Below are 16,448 nucleotides of genomic sequence, written 5' to 3' on the forward strand. Positions count from 1 at the left end.
TGCTTCTTTCCAGTACTGATTTATTCTAGGTTTCTGTGTACACAGAATGGCATCATTTAAAGGAGTTTCCAGCTTTTTGCTTACTAGTAGAGTTGGGCCTAGAGGAAAGCATAGACATTATCTTCTGATTAGGCTTCTGATTAGGCTCTTTCTTACCTGGATGAAACGAGACTCTGTATTCGTACACCTCTGAAAATGAGAAAACCAGAATTTAGAGCAGATAAAAGCATGAACTGCTGCTGTGCGCAGACTTACATTTCTGTCTTGGTGTAGCAAAGTTCAGTGAACCTATTCAGTAGTTGGTCAAAAAAAGAGTGGATTCCTTTATAAACGTCATTGTCATTATTATAGCTTTTGCATTGTGCAAGAAATAACCGTCAAATCTTTTTGTTTCTTCTCCTCCTCGCAAGTATGTGGGTTCTCTTGCCACGTGACCTGTGCAGACAAGGCTCCTGCAGTATGTCCAATCCCTCCTGAACAGACTAAGGGACCTTTGGGAATAGATCCGCAGAAAGGCATAGGAACAGCTTACGAAGGACATGTCCGAGTAAGTATCAGGTAGCTGCATTTGGGGCACTTATATTAAATTTGTTGTTTTCTGGAGCTGGAATTAAACTCTAATTGGGGCACCGGGGGGATGGATTAAATTATACCTTAAGGTAACAGTTTGGAAACTTAGACCTAAATTTTCACAAAGCAACTCTTGGCATTTTCAACAGTAATTCTGTCTCCATCTCTGTTGCCCATTGTGCTTTGAGTTGGTCTTGAATAGTCCATCTCTAGAGATCAGATAATCGTCCAGGGCCTTTGAGTTTTTGAGTCTTTCTGTTGATGCTAGTACTGTCTAGGGTCATGGGTGTGGATACTTGTACATAAATACTAAAAAAATTACTCGACATAGTTTTGGTCATATTCCTGTTGACCAACTAGAGATGGGTTTCTTTCTCCATATTTGTTAATATACCTTTGAATGAGTTTGTGAAATAAGAAGAAAGAATCTGTGGTGCTGTGAATTTTTTAAATAATGTATTGTGGTGTCTGTGTGGCTGTGTTTGATGCTCTTACTGCACCTGTGCTATTGCTTATGTTGCTTAACGTTATCACTGAATAAAAGCTTGTCAGCCTAGATGAGAGAATTGATTTTTGTGCTCTCTGTTTGATTTATGATTGCATGCAAACTTACAGAGAGTTGATCAGAATTTATTTTGCTAAAGGTACCAAAACCAGCTGGAGTAAAGAAAGGTTGGCAGAGAGCGCTGGCAGTGATCTGTGATTTTAAACTCTTCCTATATGATGTAGCAGAAGGAAAAGCATCGCAGCCCAGCGTGGTAGTGAGTCAGGTCATAGACATGAGGTAAGCTGTTTGGTGCTGAGTGGGAGCTTTTCAGAGGCACTGGGAGGTTTTTTTCTACTTTTCCGTTTTGTGAAATCAGTAAGCAAGCTCCAGAGCTTTTATGAAACAGTGTAATACCTGTTGAGAGCCTCTGATTTTCTGGAAAAAAGCGGTATTTGCAGTTAGCCTGAACTACACTTTTGTGTTCATATGTGAGAATTTAAACTTCCATTACTACATCACGTGCCAAAATGCATCTATTCAGCTGCATAGAAGGTCTGGAATGAATAAAGAAGAAAAATACATTCTTTTGGAGTTGGATAGATTTTTGAAAGAAAGAACTTTGTTATGGGATAAAACTAATACAATTTTTGATTCAGAAGGGCTAAATAGTTTGTTCCCACTGTCCTCAGTATTACTGAAATACTACCAACTTCACTGAAGGCTGAGAACATTTACCATACCAACTAAGTAAAGCTCATCTCTGAACTAGGTTAGTTTATCCAGGAAGTCTCAAACAGCTGTAGCTTATAGCTTCTAGTGAGTTTAGATTTTTATGAAAGAGTTGGAGGGGTGTTCTTTGTCCAGGCTTATTTTTTAAGTTTGATTTTTTTTTTTTAAAGTTTAAATTTGAAGAGGAAAAAAACAGATACTCTGAATAGATTTATCTCCATCAGCATTTACCATGAATTAATTATGTAGCAGTGCATTTGAGTTTCATCTGCAGATGAAGAGGAAAGGATAATTTTAAAAATTAGGCTCAGTGCTGCCTTGTTGTTCCCTTCACAAAACAAGGCTATTGGTACTATGGAAATATAAGTAAAAAACAAACATACAGATTTTGCTCTCTTTAACTCTTTCCAATTATGTTTGTGATCTCCATAAGGGATGAAGAATTCTCAGTGAGTTCTGTCTTGGCCTCAGATGTCATCCATGCAAATCGAAAAGATATCCCCTGTATCTTTAGGGTAAGTATTACGTCTTGAACCTAGTAACCCAGAAGTACAGGGTTTCACAGCATGATGTACGGTGTGCATTCACTGACAGCTTGCTAGTATTTTATTTCCTTTGCAAGTTCTGGCCGTATGGTATCCATGGCAGCAGCAGTGCATAAGGATTGTACATATGTCATTTTCGTGATAAAAATAGCTCTGGTACATTTAGACAAGCTCTCATCTCCTCCTTAAGTGGGTTTTATTTTTTTTCTTAACCTTTACAGTAAGACTTTTCTTAACCTCCTGTTAGTCATTTGGAATTCTTCTGTTCTTCATGACCTTCTACATTTTCATTTCCTAAAGTTGCCTTCTGCTTCTCAGTTTAATTTGTTGTGTTATTCCTAAAGCCTCTGTTTTATATATTTTCTTTGTATGTATGCATTGGATCTCTGAAAACTCCCATTCATCAGGTAGTCAGTATAGAAATCTAGTGTAAAATACTCATCAAAATTTATGTCTATTATCTGGAATCAGGATTTTGCCATCATTGGCTTTTTCTAATATTTTTCTTATTTTTACTAGATATTCTCTTGAAGCTTTGACCTCAGTGAAATATCTTCGGTGTCTTATTAATTCCCTTATCATTTCTTTACTATACCATTGCATTTCACTCCTTGTTTTTCCAGCTTTCAGACTGTTCATCACTCTGCATGCTGAGAAGAGATAAACCTACAAAAGAGGCTTTCATTTTTATCTGTAATAGCTGTACCAAATACATGAAAAGGATCATAGATCATTCTACCATAAAGACCATTCCTATTGCATTAAATTATTAATGAAAACTATTGGTCTTTAAAAAATGCAGAATACTTTGTAAGAAATTGCTGTGAGAAACAGATGACTACCTTATTTAGGGCAGACACTTCCAAATTGTGGAATAATTACAAATGCATTTAGAATAAAGGCAAAGTTTTCTCAGTTCTTTGCTGAGTTATTCACATCTACAGGTTTTCCCGCTGTGGGTTTTTGATTGCAATAGAGTGTTTTCTGTTAACTAAGGCTAAATTTTTTGCATTCGTAGTTCAGACAGTTAATTAAAAGGGCATTTATAGGCATCCCTTGTAAAAATCATAGAATCATTAAGGTTGGAAAAGACCTCTGATATCATCGAGTCAAACCAAAATGATCAGGATGAATTTTTTTATCACTTATGACTTAAAATATCTATTTTAAAATTTTCCAGGTCACAGCCTCCCAGCTCTCTGCATCCAGTAATAAGTGTTCAATCCTGATTCTAGCAGACGGTGAGAATGAAAAAAGCAAGTGGGTAGGAGTGCTGAATGAATTGCATAGGATCTTGAAGAAGAACAAACTCAAAGACCGCTCAGTCTATGTTCCCAAAGAAGCTTATGACAGCACCTTACCCCTCATCAAAACAACACAGTCAGCAGCGATCATAGGTATAAACTGAATAAGAAGAAAGCTCTAAGAACAATGGATATGCTAAAAGCATGCTTTTTCCTGGGGGGGGAACAAAAACCCACAACACACAACAAAAAACCAAACATGATAAATGGTGTTATCTACTGACTAGAGAGTAATATGTAGTGTTTTTATCCTATATGGAAATGTGTACGGGTTTAAGGGAGAAGTGCAATTTACTACCCAGTACTCTTGTCAGATCTTTAAGAATATTCCCCCTATTCACACATATTCATAATTATGAATAATTTTGACTGAGAATTGGACATTATTCTTATTCTGTAAACATAATTTCTTAATTGGGCAAAATTAGCACTATAGAATAGACGCAAATCACTGACTTTCCAAAATCTGCTTCTGGGACCAGAGACAAAACGTAAAAGCAGAGAATTAATTTAGTAATTTTAAATGCTACTGCATAAATTATGTTAAACTGATTATTTAAATTATTATTTAAATTATTATTTAAATATGATATTATAGTTATTTCAAAGTCAGTAGTACACTTAAGTGCTCTGAATCGTTTGCAAAAAATGATGTTTCTTGCTGTTACTCCTGGGAAAGGGAAAAGACTTATTTTTTCAGAAATTTGAAAGATTGGGAGGTTACCAATGTTTTTTTTATTACATGAATGTGTTGGGTTTGGCTTTATATTTGTTTATTTCAAGATATTAAAAAACTTTCTCTGTTAATCAGAATTATCACTATTGTTGATTAAGTATTTCCAAAGAAAAATAACCTTTTTTTTTTTTTTTTTAAATATCATAGACCATGAAAGAATAGCTCTGGGGAATGAAGAAGGATTATTTGTTGTGCACGTCACCAAAGATGGTAAGAGATTAGGAACTGGTAATAATTTCCCTAATATTAAATAATCAGAAAGTGACTTTGTAACCTTTTTTCTCTTTCAATATCGTCTGGTTTCATTTTTCTTGATTTACTACGTTATCAGCTGAACAGCCCCATGTGAGAGCTGATAATGGAGAAGGTGTTCCGTGTGCTTTCTGTTTTGGGTATCCTTTCCAGTAACAAAGATCCAGCATCTGCAATGCAGTTGAAGGTTTCTTCCCTTGTTTGAAGCAGACTCAGTACTGAATTCAGACCTGGTTGCTCAGGACTTTGTCCAGGCGGGTCTTGAAAATCTCTGAGGACGGGGGTTCCGCAATCTCTCTGGGGTGCCTGTTCCAAATTATTCTCACAATGAAACATTTTCTTTGTATATCCAGTAGGCGCTTCCCTCATTTCAGTTTGTGACTATTGTCTTCTCTTCTCCTGCTGTCTACCTCACTAAGGAGCCTGGCTTGATCCTTTCTCTAACCTCCTCCTTGGTATTGGAAATGAAAACTTATGTTCAGTACTGTAAAGAGATGTAATGACAGATGCCCAAGCTAATTCAACAAGCAACATGTTTGACTGGATGTTTCAGTTCTTTGAGGGTTTTCCTTTATTCAGTAGTTCTGTGCCTACAAACTGTTTTTGAAGTGAATACTGAAATAATACAATGATTGTTTTTTGCATTGGATCTGCTCCTCCCTTTTTCTGATGAGGAAAAGCCAAAGGTCTATCCAGCATTGCCACATCTGGTATTATTAAAATACAAGTTTTTTTTATGTACTTCTTAATATTGCATGGAAGTAATAAAGGGGATTTCTTGAGTTTCCTTAAGAGTTTATCTTTACAAATACATATGTTATAATCAATTCACACTTCAACGTTATTTACTTGGATTTGGGGGGTTTTGTTTTGGTTTTTTTTAGAGATTATCCGTGTTGGTGACAATAAGAAGGTTCATCAGATTGAGCTTATCCCAAATGAACAGCTCATTGCAGTAATCTCAGGACGAAACCGGCACGTGCGGCTTTTCCCTATGGCTGCCCTGGATGGAAGGGAGACTGAGTTTTATAAGCTGGCAGAGACAAAAGGCTGTCAGTCAATAGTTTCTGGACATGTGCGCCACGGAGCTTTTACATGCCTCTGTGTAGCTATGAAAAGGCAGGTCCTCTGTTATGAACTAAATCAGAGCAAGACACGTCACAAAAAGATCAAGGAGATCCAAGTCCAGGGGAACGTCCAGTGGATGTCAGTCTTCAGTGACCGTCTTTGTGTAGGCTACCAGTCAGGTTTCTTAAAATATCCCCTTCACGGAGAAGGCAGCCCGTACAGTCTGCTCCATCCAGATGACCACACACTATCATTTATCTCACAGCAGCCAACTGATGCCATCTGTGCAGTCGAAATCTCAAATAAAGAATACCTGCTGTGTTTTAGCAGCGTAGGGGTTTACGTTGACTGCCAGGGCCGAAGATCTAGACAACAAGAATTGATGTGGCCCGCAACTCCATCTTCTTGCTGTAAGTTGCTGTGTGTCTCAGTGTATTTGCTATTATACATTGAAGTGATCACTGCTTGTATTAATAGCCACAGGAAGTGAAGTTCAAGGATAATTACCTGACAGCTAAATGAACGCTCTCAGCTTCTGTCAGCATTTTTAATCTAGTCAGAGGGTTTAATGCTGATCTCATTTATGCTGGTTTTGACAACTGTGTCACTGACCTGTACTGCTGTAGCACAAGGAGGAATCAAGGGTCAGGATTTCTAACTCTGATGTCCTATTTCTAAACACACGGCCTGATCTCTAAAACAGCTGAAAGACTTGGGTCCTTACAGAGGCTAATGGGATCTCCATGCATTTGCTACCACTGATACTGGACTGTTATTATTTAAAGTCTTAAAATTTGGTTGTACTTTGGCTCAGCATTGTGATTCAAGCTTTCTTGATGTTCAGAGTCATCAAGATCTGCTAGTTTGATTTGTTTTTCTCTAATGGTGTTTATTCCTACTTAATGTTTTATTTTCCTTTCCTTACTCCTTCATTCTCTCTTCTTCAGCAGTTTTTGTTGACACTCTTCTCATTCATCTTTTCTCTTTGCTTTTTTGAAAAATCAGTTTTTTAAGTTTTTCCCCCTCTGCCTCCCTCTTCCCTTCCAACATACAATGTATGGCAGGCAGTATAAAAAATATATTTCATAACCTTAAGGGAAAAAATACTGTAATTTTTCAAGATTTCAGTTTCCAGCAAGAGCTGTGTTAAACCTTTATTGCATGTTTTTTCAAAGCTGGGGCTTTATCTTTGTGACAGTTGGAGGGGAAAAAAAAAAAAACCTGCAATGCCCCTCTTCTTTTTAATGTCTTTCTGAATGCAGCTAAGGATTAGCCAGATTTGTCCTCGGTGTATCTGTGAATCAGCCCAGTCTTATGTTGATTTTTTTAAAATAGTCTGCCTTCTTACCTCACTGTGACAGCAGTATAGTCACACTGCAGAGGAGAGGAATGTTTCACCCTGTTTGAGTGAAGCCTCTTCTGAATCTGGAAGCAGCAACTTTTACAGGCTATATGTCACTTCTGGTTTTCAAGCAAGAGTGTGATTATTACAATGGAATCAGAGAATGAATGAATCGAAATAAAAGATTTTGTGATAGATTGAAAAACAGGTATTTTCACATGTAGTTCATCTATAATGGCCATTGATATTTGTGAAAGTTTTTTGATTGCCTTAAATGAAGTTACTTGATGCTATTCCAGTTCAGAATGGAGGTATATTTTATAGCAAAAACTGTTACATTTAAACACAAATTGGATGCTCTTGTTAGTCTTGGCAGACCATGGCAGTCTTGTTGCCGACATGGAAATACTGAATTCTCCTTTAGAAGTGGTCCCAGTGGAACAAATTTCATCCTGGGGAAATGTGCCAGATGAGTAGCACAAGAGTTCCCTACAATTCTGAAAATAAGAAAAGAGCATTTAAAGCTAGAAGGAAACATGAAGATTTTTATGACTGTGTCATGGTGCTTAGTTCCAACTGATGTTCGTTTAGTACATAGTACAAAGACTAAGAGCTCAGTTCATTCAAACGACAGCTATTAAATAACAACAATATATTTTCCTACCACATCATTTACAAAATACGAGCTCTTAAAAATAGGGCTTTTAGAAGAAGAAAACTTCGAACCACATCAGTGTTTGGCAGACTAAACTGTACTCCCTTGTAGTTCAAAAAGTAGTTTGGTTCTGCAATGTTAAAAGAAAAGTCGTGGAGGTTTTAGGGTTTTTTGGTGGTGGTTCAGAATAAATTTCTTGGTCATTTTTGAGTTAAAACACATTTTACAAAGACTGCTTTTGGATTGTGGGGTGGGGTTTTTTGTAATAAATATGGTTAAACCAAAAGAAATTGTGTATTTTGAGCCCTGTCTATGACACAACATGTCATAGCCTTGACATGACACTATACCTAATCCTTACCTCTCAGGTTACAATGCACCATACCTCTCTGTGTACAGTGAAAATGCAATTGATATCTTTGACGTGAACTCCATGGAGTGGATTCAGACTATTCCTCTCAAAAAGGTAACTTGCTGTTTCAATATCAGTTGAAGAATATGTCTAGACTCAGTGTTGCTTTGCTACAGTCATACCGGGTTTTTTAAGCACATTGTAAGCCGTCATTACAACTGATTGTTTAAAAATAATTGAACTAAAAGAAGAGCTACTGCAAAGAAACCAGCACTTTTTGTTTGAAGTATAAGATATGAAATGGGTTTTGCATGTGGTTTCAGTGTTTTAGACAAATGGTCAATCTGGAGCATGTGAGCATGTTAGACTTACTGATACTATTGTAGAGAGCAGTTTCTTGGTATTAATTGCATATGGCTTCATTGGGACATTGCATCTATGTTATTCCCAGAAGACGGAGGATGTTAAACAGGTGGATAATTAAACAGGCCTTCAAAAATCTGTCTTCTGCTGCTTGAGGACATTGTAGACAGATAGGGTTAGAACATTTTGGTTCAACCAGTACAAATATTAAAACACCAGCGTGATGTCAGGTTGGATCACTTATCAAAAGGGAGAAGTTTTTGGAAACTGACACTTCCTTGGCGTTTAGGAGTTGTTTGCCCAGCTGTATTTGGAAAGAAAAAAGAAAAGTGGTGTTTTTCCCATAGTTTAGCGTGACTTCAACATTGTATTAGTGTCAACATAATTCCTTTAACTGGCATTCCAGTGACCTAGAACTACAAGAAATTGTCCTTGTGGTCTTGTGTTAGTCATTCAGTCTCTCTGCATATCAGTTTCCCACGTCAGATGCAGACCAGGGTATTACAGCAAAACTGTAAGGATAAATAATGCAAAGATCAGGGTGCTCAGCTATTAACCATCTTAAGGAGAGAAGAAGAATATGGCCTTCTAGAGGAAATTTCCTCTACTCTTTCTAACGTCCAAACTTTGAGTTATTAAGCGGTTGGAGCATTTTTTTCCTACACAGCAGAATGTGATTTAGTACTTTGATTAGTATTTGGCTCAAGACTGCCCATTTAATGAATGAAGCTACTTTCAACAAACAAGAATAACTGCATCTAGGAGACTCAAAAATGTCAATTTATTAATGCAGAGTTTGTTTCTAACACAATTTGCAGACTCGGAGAGTGGAATGCTTCTTTCATTTTGAAGTTGGAAATCACAAATACCAGTCGTTTTAGCAATTTGTATATACTCATATCAAGTTGCAAAGCGTAATTGTGACGTGATACCAACACAAAGTAAAAGCACAGCTTATTGCTTTGTGCATCTAATAGACAAAATTTAATTGTTATATGAAGTAGACTTCTAACAGAAATATTTAGTTAAATGCTGAGAGGAATGGTGTTAAGCCTATGTCTTTAAGTGGAATTTTAGGCAACTCCCTCTGTACCCGTTCTCCAAAGAGAAGTTTAGAATCTAAAATTCATTTTAACTCTTCTTCGTGGCTTTAATGACTCACGATTGCTATTCTTGAGAGCAGGCACGTGTTACTGGAGATAGGAGACATGGCTCCCTCCAGCCTGTACTTCTTCTGTGGAGCAGGCTTTGCTCTGGCCAGCTACGCTGTTCTGCTCCCTGGTTGGCTTTATAACAGCGCTCCTTTTATGGAGTTTATAATGCACCTTGGAGCTTTCAGAATAAGATGTAGTATATAAATGTGAGTTATTACTATTATAAGGACTGATTTTCCTTGTTTCAGGTACGACCCTTGAATACAGAAGGATCACTAAACCTTTTAGGCCTGGAGACAGTTAGATTAATATATTTCAAAAACAAAATGGCAGGTAAGTAAAGAGAAGCCAATTTTCATCATGCAAATTTTTGTTTAGAAAGAGCGTTTTTCTTTGGCCTGGATCTGTGCATTGTAGAAAGTGATCTCTCAAACATATATGTGCTTGTTAATTTGGGAGAAAGCCAAAGCTTACAGATTCCACAGTGATTGCAATGGTGTCTGCTAGGCAGCTACTCTGAACTTTTTTTTTCGTTTTGAATATTCAGTGAAGACTTGCATGAAGATTGGAAATAGAAAATAGAATGACAAGATGCTCCCTCCAAATCTGGGATCACCTGCCAAAATGCTATCTAAAAATGCCTGCACAATTAAAGACTTTAATAGTTATCTTGGCTGTACTAGATTAAAATCAATACTATACCTAACCTAAACAAACCTTTCCCAAGGATCAGAAAGTAATATAATATTATGTATTCATAACTTGGTTTTAGGGCCACAAATGATTGTGTGCCAGAGTTTTAGCTTCAGAATTCTGTTTTTGTTATAAGTCTTTTTGACCTTTTTTTCCTTTTCAGAGCCCATTTCATAAGCATGGTCCTGAATAATTTCCTTAACCTTTTGTTTAACCTCTTAGATGGAGGAGAGTGGATGTGCTTTGTTTTAACAATCAAAAGTTATAATTTTTTAACAGCTATTCTGAAAATAGTGGAAATAAACGCTCTAGAAACACATACTGCTGTTGGCAGTGTTTCAGTGTTTATTTAAATTGCTAGCAAATTAGAACAAAAGGAATGACAGTGGTAGAGAGGAGCAATATGGTGGAAGTATGTATAAAGAATTTTCAAGTCTAATAAAGATTGGACATTAAAAATAGAGGAGAAGAGGAAAAAAAAAACTGGAGAGCATAGGATCAGAAGTGAGTAAGGCTGATCTTTTGCTCCTGTACACTTCTCACTGTCTTTCAGAAAAGGTTGCCAAACAGTAAAGTATCCTCCAGGTGTATCTCTTTAAAAGTCTGCAAGTTTTTTTCCTGAAGCTACATCTAGTAGATCCCACACTTCATGAAATCTCCAGCTGATCTTAAGGCAAGAAGAGATTTCAGTTCCATACAAAAACTGTCTTGGCAGTGAGCAGTAGGTGTTGGGAATGTTCAAGCTTGTTAAATGTAACTTTAGTCTCCATATATATAAAACAAGACAGAGCAGTTGCAGCGTTCATTCAAAGTAACGCTCCTATTGTATGATTATCACTGCTATACATTTCATGTCTTTAATAAAGATGCCTTGGCCAGACGTACACTTGTGGAAAAAATCTTCCCTTTTCCCACAGTTGCACCAAAATACGTCAGTGTTCAAACATTTCAAAAGGAGTAGGGGATGAATGAAAAAGAATCTTGCATTGAGTTTCCAGACAATTGGCAGAACAAGACTGTTCTAGTGATTTTCAGTGAGAAATGCCAAAGCAAGTCTGAGATAGAGGTCTGAGATCCATTCCTGCCCACCTAAATGTTTTGTTTGAAAGAATTAATCAGTGGTATTTTGAGAACACAGTTGTGGCAGCCTGTGTGTGAAGAAGGATTAAGTCTGTTACTATATAACAGAGTAGATAGCGACCAAGAAAACCCATAAACTAAAGAGCATTTTTTCAGGTTTGATGGGAAATGGGTGGTGACCAGCACTAGCAAGAGCAGAGGGAGAAAATGTCTTTTAATTCAAATTCCATGAATACCTAATGAATTGTCCCAATGGATCATCATATTTCTGTTGATTTCAGAGGGTGATGAACTGGTAGTTCCTGAGACATCAGATAACAGCCGGAAGCAAATGGTTCGAAACATCAACAACAAGCGCCGCTATTCATTCAGAGTACCAGAGGAGGAGAGGATGCAGCAGAGGAGGTCGGTATTCAACATGTACTTGTCTTCTGTACACGCCTGTAGGCCCTGAAGGACAGTGAGTGATGCCAATGCAATACTTCATTTGTTGCTCTCTGGAGTGCCCATTCAGGTGTTTGTCTCTTCACTACCGCGTTAATCCTTGATGTTTAATTTGTGTTAATACCAGTTTGGATATGGCTATGCACTGGATACATGAGTATTGATTAATTTAAATTAATTATGTGAATCAGCTGTAATTTGGAATGCATGTCTCCACGTACTGTATATAGGTACATAGATGTGCACATATACTGTATATATAAAGATCTGTAATAAACACTTCGCAAAAGGAGATTACAGTGCTAACTATGCATATGGATTAATTACTTTCAGACTCTGGTTCTGCTTTTCTTTCTGAAGGCAATTCTACTCTCAGCAGTATTCCAAGGCATCTGCTTTTTTGATTTATAGATATAACTACATAAACATTCTATAAATCTCAGAAAACTCACCTCTTCAGAGGGCGTAGGACTTCAGGATGCGTTTGTAATAGGAGGCTTTAAGAGGTCACAAATACTTTCCTCAGTGGCAATAAAAATAGGGCTGCACTACTCACAGTGTTCACAGAGGATGTTACTGACCACTTACTAAAGATGACCTGCTACTGTGTTAAGCTACGCTCCAAGAACTGAGTATTTCAGTTGTCTAACTTCCAACGTCTTCCACCGATGGTTGGCTCCCAGCTTTCCTTTCTCTTTGGCTCTAAGAAAAGTAACGGCTGTGTACAGTAGAGATAAAATTCCAGTTCTTGTCCTTGCCTTTTCTGAGCTGATTGCAGTTTGGTCTTTTAAAATTTGATTTATTCTGAGTTCTGAAATACATCCTTGACATTTTGAAGAGGTTTTAATTCTGACCACAGACTGAGAAAGGTACTGCAGCATTATTTTAATTCTATTTTCATATTTTGTACTTCATTTTCATCTCCACTTTGTAATACATCACAAATGAGTTCTGCTTTTACTCATCTTACAGAGCTTTTTATCAGCTCATAGTGGTTGTATATTCTTTGAATGTTAGTAACTACTGGGCGCGGGCTGTTAGCCTGCAATCAGCATTCTTCTCTTCTGGCCCCTTGCCCTATCTTCAGGCTGGAAGCTTGCCAGCGCTGATAGCAAGGGTTTATCACTGTTAACATGGTTAAATAGTTAATTTCCATTTAAAAGTAGCTGATAATCAGAGCTGTACATGTTTTATAAATGTCCATCCTCACCTGCAACAAAATACCTAAACAAAGTATTTTCTCTTCCAGGGAGATGCTACGTGATCCAGAAATGAGAAATAAATTAATTTCTAACCCAACTAATTTTAACCACATAGCACATATGGGTCCAGGAGATGGTATACAAATTCTCAAAGACCTTCCAATGGTAAGTACAAAAGTACATGTGAGTGACTGACTGCAACAGAGGCTGCAAATAAGTGAAAGACAAGTACAATTTTAAATGTATATTCAGAGTGTTGATGTATTTCATATCAGGAGCAGTGTAACTAGGGAAATGGACTGAACATGCTCTACTGTATGTGATAAAATTTAAACAAAGAGGATGACTCTCAAATGTCGAGGGGAGAAGGAGTGGCAGCTAATGCCTCCTGGGTTTTAAGGCAGGTTGGCCTCTCAGTGTTGATCATTTTTATGACCCATATGAAGGTACAAAATTAAGAGGATTTGGGCCTGTGTTCTTTGTGGGAATGGAAAGAGAAATTCCTTCCTCCATGAACTGTAATTCAATTTCTTTCTTCTCCCATCTTTATCTCCAACTTAGGCTATCTCTTTACAGCCTCTTTTCCACAGCCAGTGGAACTGTAGCAGTTCAACAGTGTGTAGTGCCCAAATTTCTTCCCATGCCAAAGATGCTATTTTTCATTTTCTCTCCAAATTAACTGTGAAACAGAACTTCTTGCATAAAAACTAACCTTTTAAGTTGAAAAATGGAAGAAGAAAACATGTAATAGCACGCACGCATGCTCTTTTCCACAAAACCTTATGTAGGAAATACTCACCTGGAAGTTACTGAAATTTTTAATGAGCTAAAGACCAATTAATACTTTGTTCATAGGAGAGTATCATACTGCTTGCTTCAAGTTACTTTGAGCATCCTGTTTGTGTGTTCTGTATTGTTTTCTAAACTCATCAACGATGACACGGGTGTGATTCAGAAGATGCTAATTAGGACTGTAAGAAAGATCAGATGATACGACATCAAACAGACGATATGAGTACCACCATAAGACATAAGCATTAGTACAGAAGTGCTGTCTAAAATGATCATCGTTATTACTTGGATTTTGTGCAGAAAGCAGGAAGTAGGTGCTGATATTGGGATTTTCAGATGCTGAAAAGCCCAAAGGAAACAAGACGACGACTGGAAAATAATGTGCCATGCAGTTGCACTACTTTAAGAGCTTAGGAGCATAACCTCTGGTCACCAGATGCTCATTTTACCTCACTTTTGCAGCAAATGGTACTTTCATATTACACTTCACTATAAAGTCTGCACATTGTACAGGAGCCCTTCTGGCACTGTGTTTTCCTTAGATGAGAATATGCAAGGAAAGGAAAGAATTTACTTTAAATCTCATACTAGAGACACTCCGAGAAACCTGTCAATAACATATATTCAGTGCAATTGAGCAAAAACCAACGTTGTGTGTGTGTATGTTTATAACATGACAAACACTACCTGCCAGCTTCCCTTGGATTTATCTTACCTGGATGTGAGTATACATTATGTCTAATGTTAAACAAAGAATGATAATTTGCTTCAGGGCAGGATGTAGATCAGAAGCTTTTTTCACTTTTCCATTTCTGGTGGGTTCTTTAAAATATTTCTGGCTCTTCTCAAGCAGAGAAAATAATCTGCTACTGCTACAGGTAGGGCAAAAGACATCCAATTTCACACCATCAGTAGCTGAAGGTTCATGGGAATCAAAAGCTGCAAGGATTCTTAATCAGGGCCAAAATCTGGCAAGTGTAAAATGAGGAATGATTTTATCTATAAAAGGGGATTACATGGGCTTTTACATAGACATACATTACATAGACTTACATGGATTAATGTTTCTTCAGCTACGTCATCTCTAAATGGCTTTTAGTTTTGAATTCATTCTAATTACGCAAGCCTTGTATTAGCTCAAAGGTCATATTTGAAGGTAGAACTGGTACTTTGCTTCTTACCAATCAATACGATGTTTAAAGAAATTCATGAGTCACTTTCCACACTTAAAAGTGATGAGAAGACATTAGAAAATATGTACAATATAGAATTGATTTCTGCACTTGTTCCACTGCTGCAGCTTCTTTTTAAAGTTACTATTAAAAACTCCTTTTTGCAAGTAGGTATCAGTCTGAACTCTGGGAGATATCACTGCAAATAAAGCAAATTTGACATGTATTTTTCCAGCAGTTCCTTGCAATATCATACTGTATTTGTATTCCTAACTTAACGGGTATAGAATCGCATCAACCACGGGACTTAAAAGCGTGTGAATTTGAAAGCGTAACTTGAGATTAGGAAATAAATGTTCTATCAAGAGCTACTTTGGTCCAGGCAGCTTTTTCTTTTCCAACAGCTTCCTGTAAGGTATTTGGCTGGACTAAGTTTTCATTTAGTCTGTTCCAAACTACCTAATTTGTTTCTCAGGCATAAAAATAGGAGAAAAGGAGTTGTGCGTGCATATGATATTATGTATTGAACCTAGTGTTTTATTTGAAAGATAAATTTAGAATTAAAAGAGAGGATGGAAATAGAGGACGTTTCCTGGAGAATCAGTACACAAGGTAAAGAACACTCATCCAGCCCTGTGTACAGTTCATCTGTGTGGCAGTTTCTGTACAAGGACGTAGAATTATTTTGCTAGATTCATACCTTGTTCCAAAACGGTGAATAGATTTTTCTTTTTTGTGCTTCTTAGCATGTGTGATGATTTTGCAGCTGGAACATCTTCTTTGTATTTTTAAATAGATTAGTATGTTTCAGAAGAAAAAGTATTTATTTTTCAAGAACCGTGGGAAAGATTGCAGCATTTTACTTCGCAAATGCCTGTTTCTGTTCGTGAAAGTGGATGATAAAATACATTTTTGCCTTTAAAGAGGGTTACCACTAGGGGGAACAAGTAGTGCAAGGCTAATAGTTTTCTCAAATTCTCTTCATCCAACTATGTTAGGTGATATATCTTCTTTTTTTATGAGATACTGGAATGCAGAAAGTGTATGAAAGAATGGAGTGGGCCTTTTTGTTTTCAGTTTCTTCTGATTTATTTGAGCAATTTCATATTTGGCTGGATCTACTGCTACAAATTTGTTCATCCAGTATGAGCTTTCACTGAAGTCAGTATAGTGCTGTGTAGGCAGAGGGGGCCTTAGCAATAAATAGGTTTTAATAGAGAATAGATATTTTAATCTGTGTGTTGGATGAGATGATTGTCACAAACTAAATAGCCAGCTCAGCCTAGCTTTTATCTAGCATCCATGGATGAACTTTATAAAGTAAATGACGATTTTTATATATATGTATGTATGTATATTTATTTCTGAATATATACATATTCACTTCATATATGCAGTGTGAATCCAATCAAAACCCTTCTCTGCAGTCCCACTAACCTGCCTCTGCTGCCTTTTTCAGGAGAAATGCCAAAAATTGAGTGAAGCACAGAATTAGGACTGGTAGCGAT

At 37.0% G+C, this 16,448-nt stretch overlaps 1 protein-coding gene across 1 annotated transcript in view; it reads left to right on the plus strand.

The window, feature by feature from the left end:
- CDC42BPA (CDC42 binding protein kinase alpha) overlaps positions 1–16,448 on the plus strand; it is a gene marked incomplete at both ends in the record, with an annotated part of 187,707 nt that overhangs the window by 159,135 nt on the left and 12,124 nt on the right. Inside the window, 10 exons of the mRNA XM_082307118.1 lie at positions 411–547; positions 1,215–1,354; positions 2,220–2,301; positions 3,512–3,728; positions 4,519–4,581; positions 5,508–6,101; positions 8,057–8,154; positions 9,806–9,890; positions 11,612–11,735; positions 13,024–13,141. Coding sequence (XP_082163244.1) covers positions 411–547; positions 1,215–1,354; positions 2,220–2,301; positions 3,512–3,728; positions 4,519–4,581; positions 5,508–6,101; positions 8,057–8,154; positions 9,806–9,890; positions 11,612–11,735; positions 13,024–13,141 — 1,658 coding nt within the window. The remainder of the gene's footprint in view (positions 1–410; positions 548–1,214; positions 1,355–2,219; positions 2,302–3,511; positions 3,729–4,518; positions 4,582–5,507; positions 6,102–8,056; positions 8,155–9,805; positions 9,891–11,611; positions 11,736–13,023; positions 13,142–16,448) is intronic.

Source organism: Platalea leucorodia, assembly GCF_965183815.1.
Source record: "Platalea leucorodia genome assembly, chromosome: 3".
In the NCBI taxonomy this organism is placed as follows: Eukaryota; Metazoa; Chordata; class Aves; order Pelecaniformes; family Threskiornithidae; genus Platalea; species Platalea leucorodia.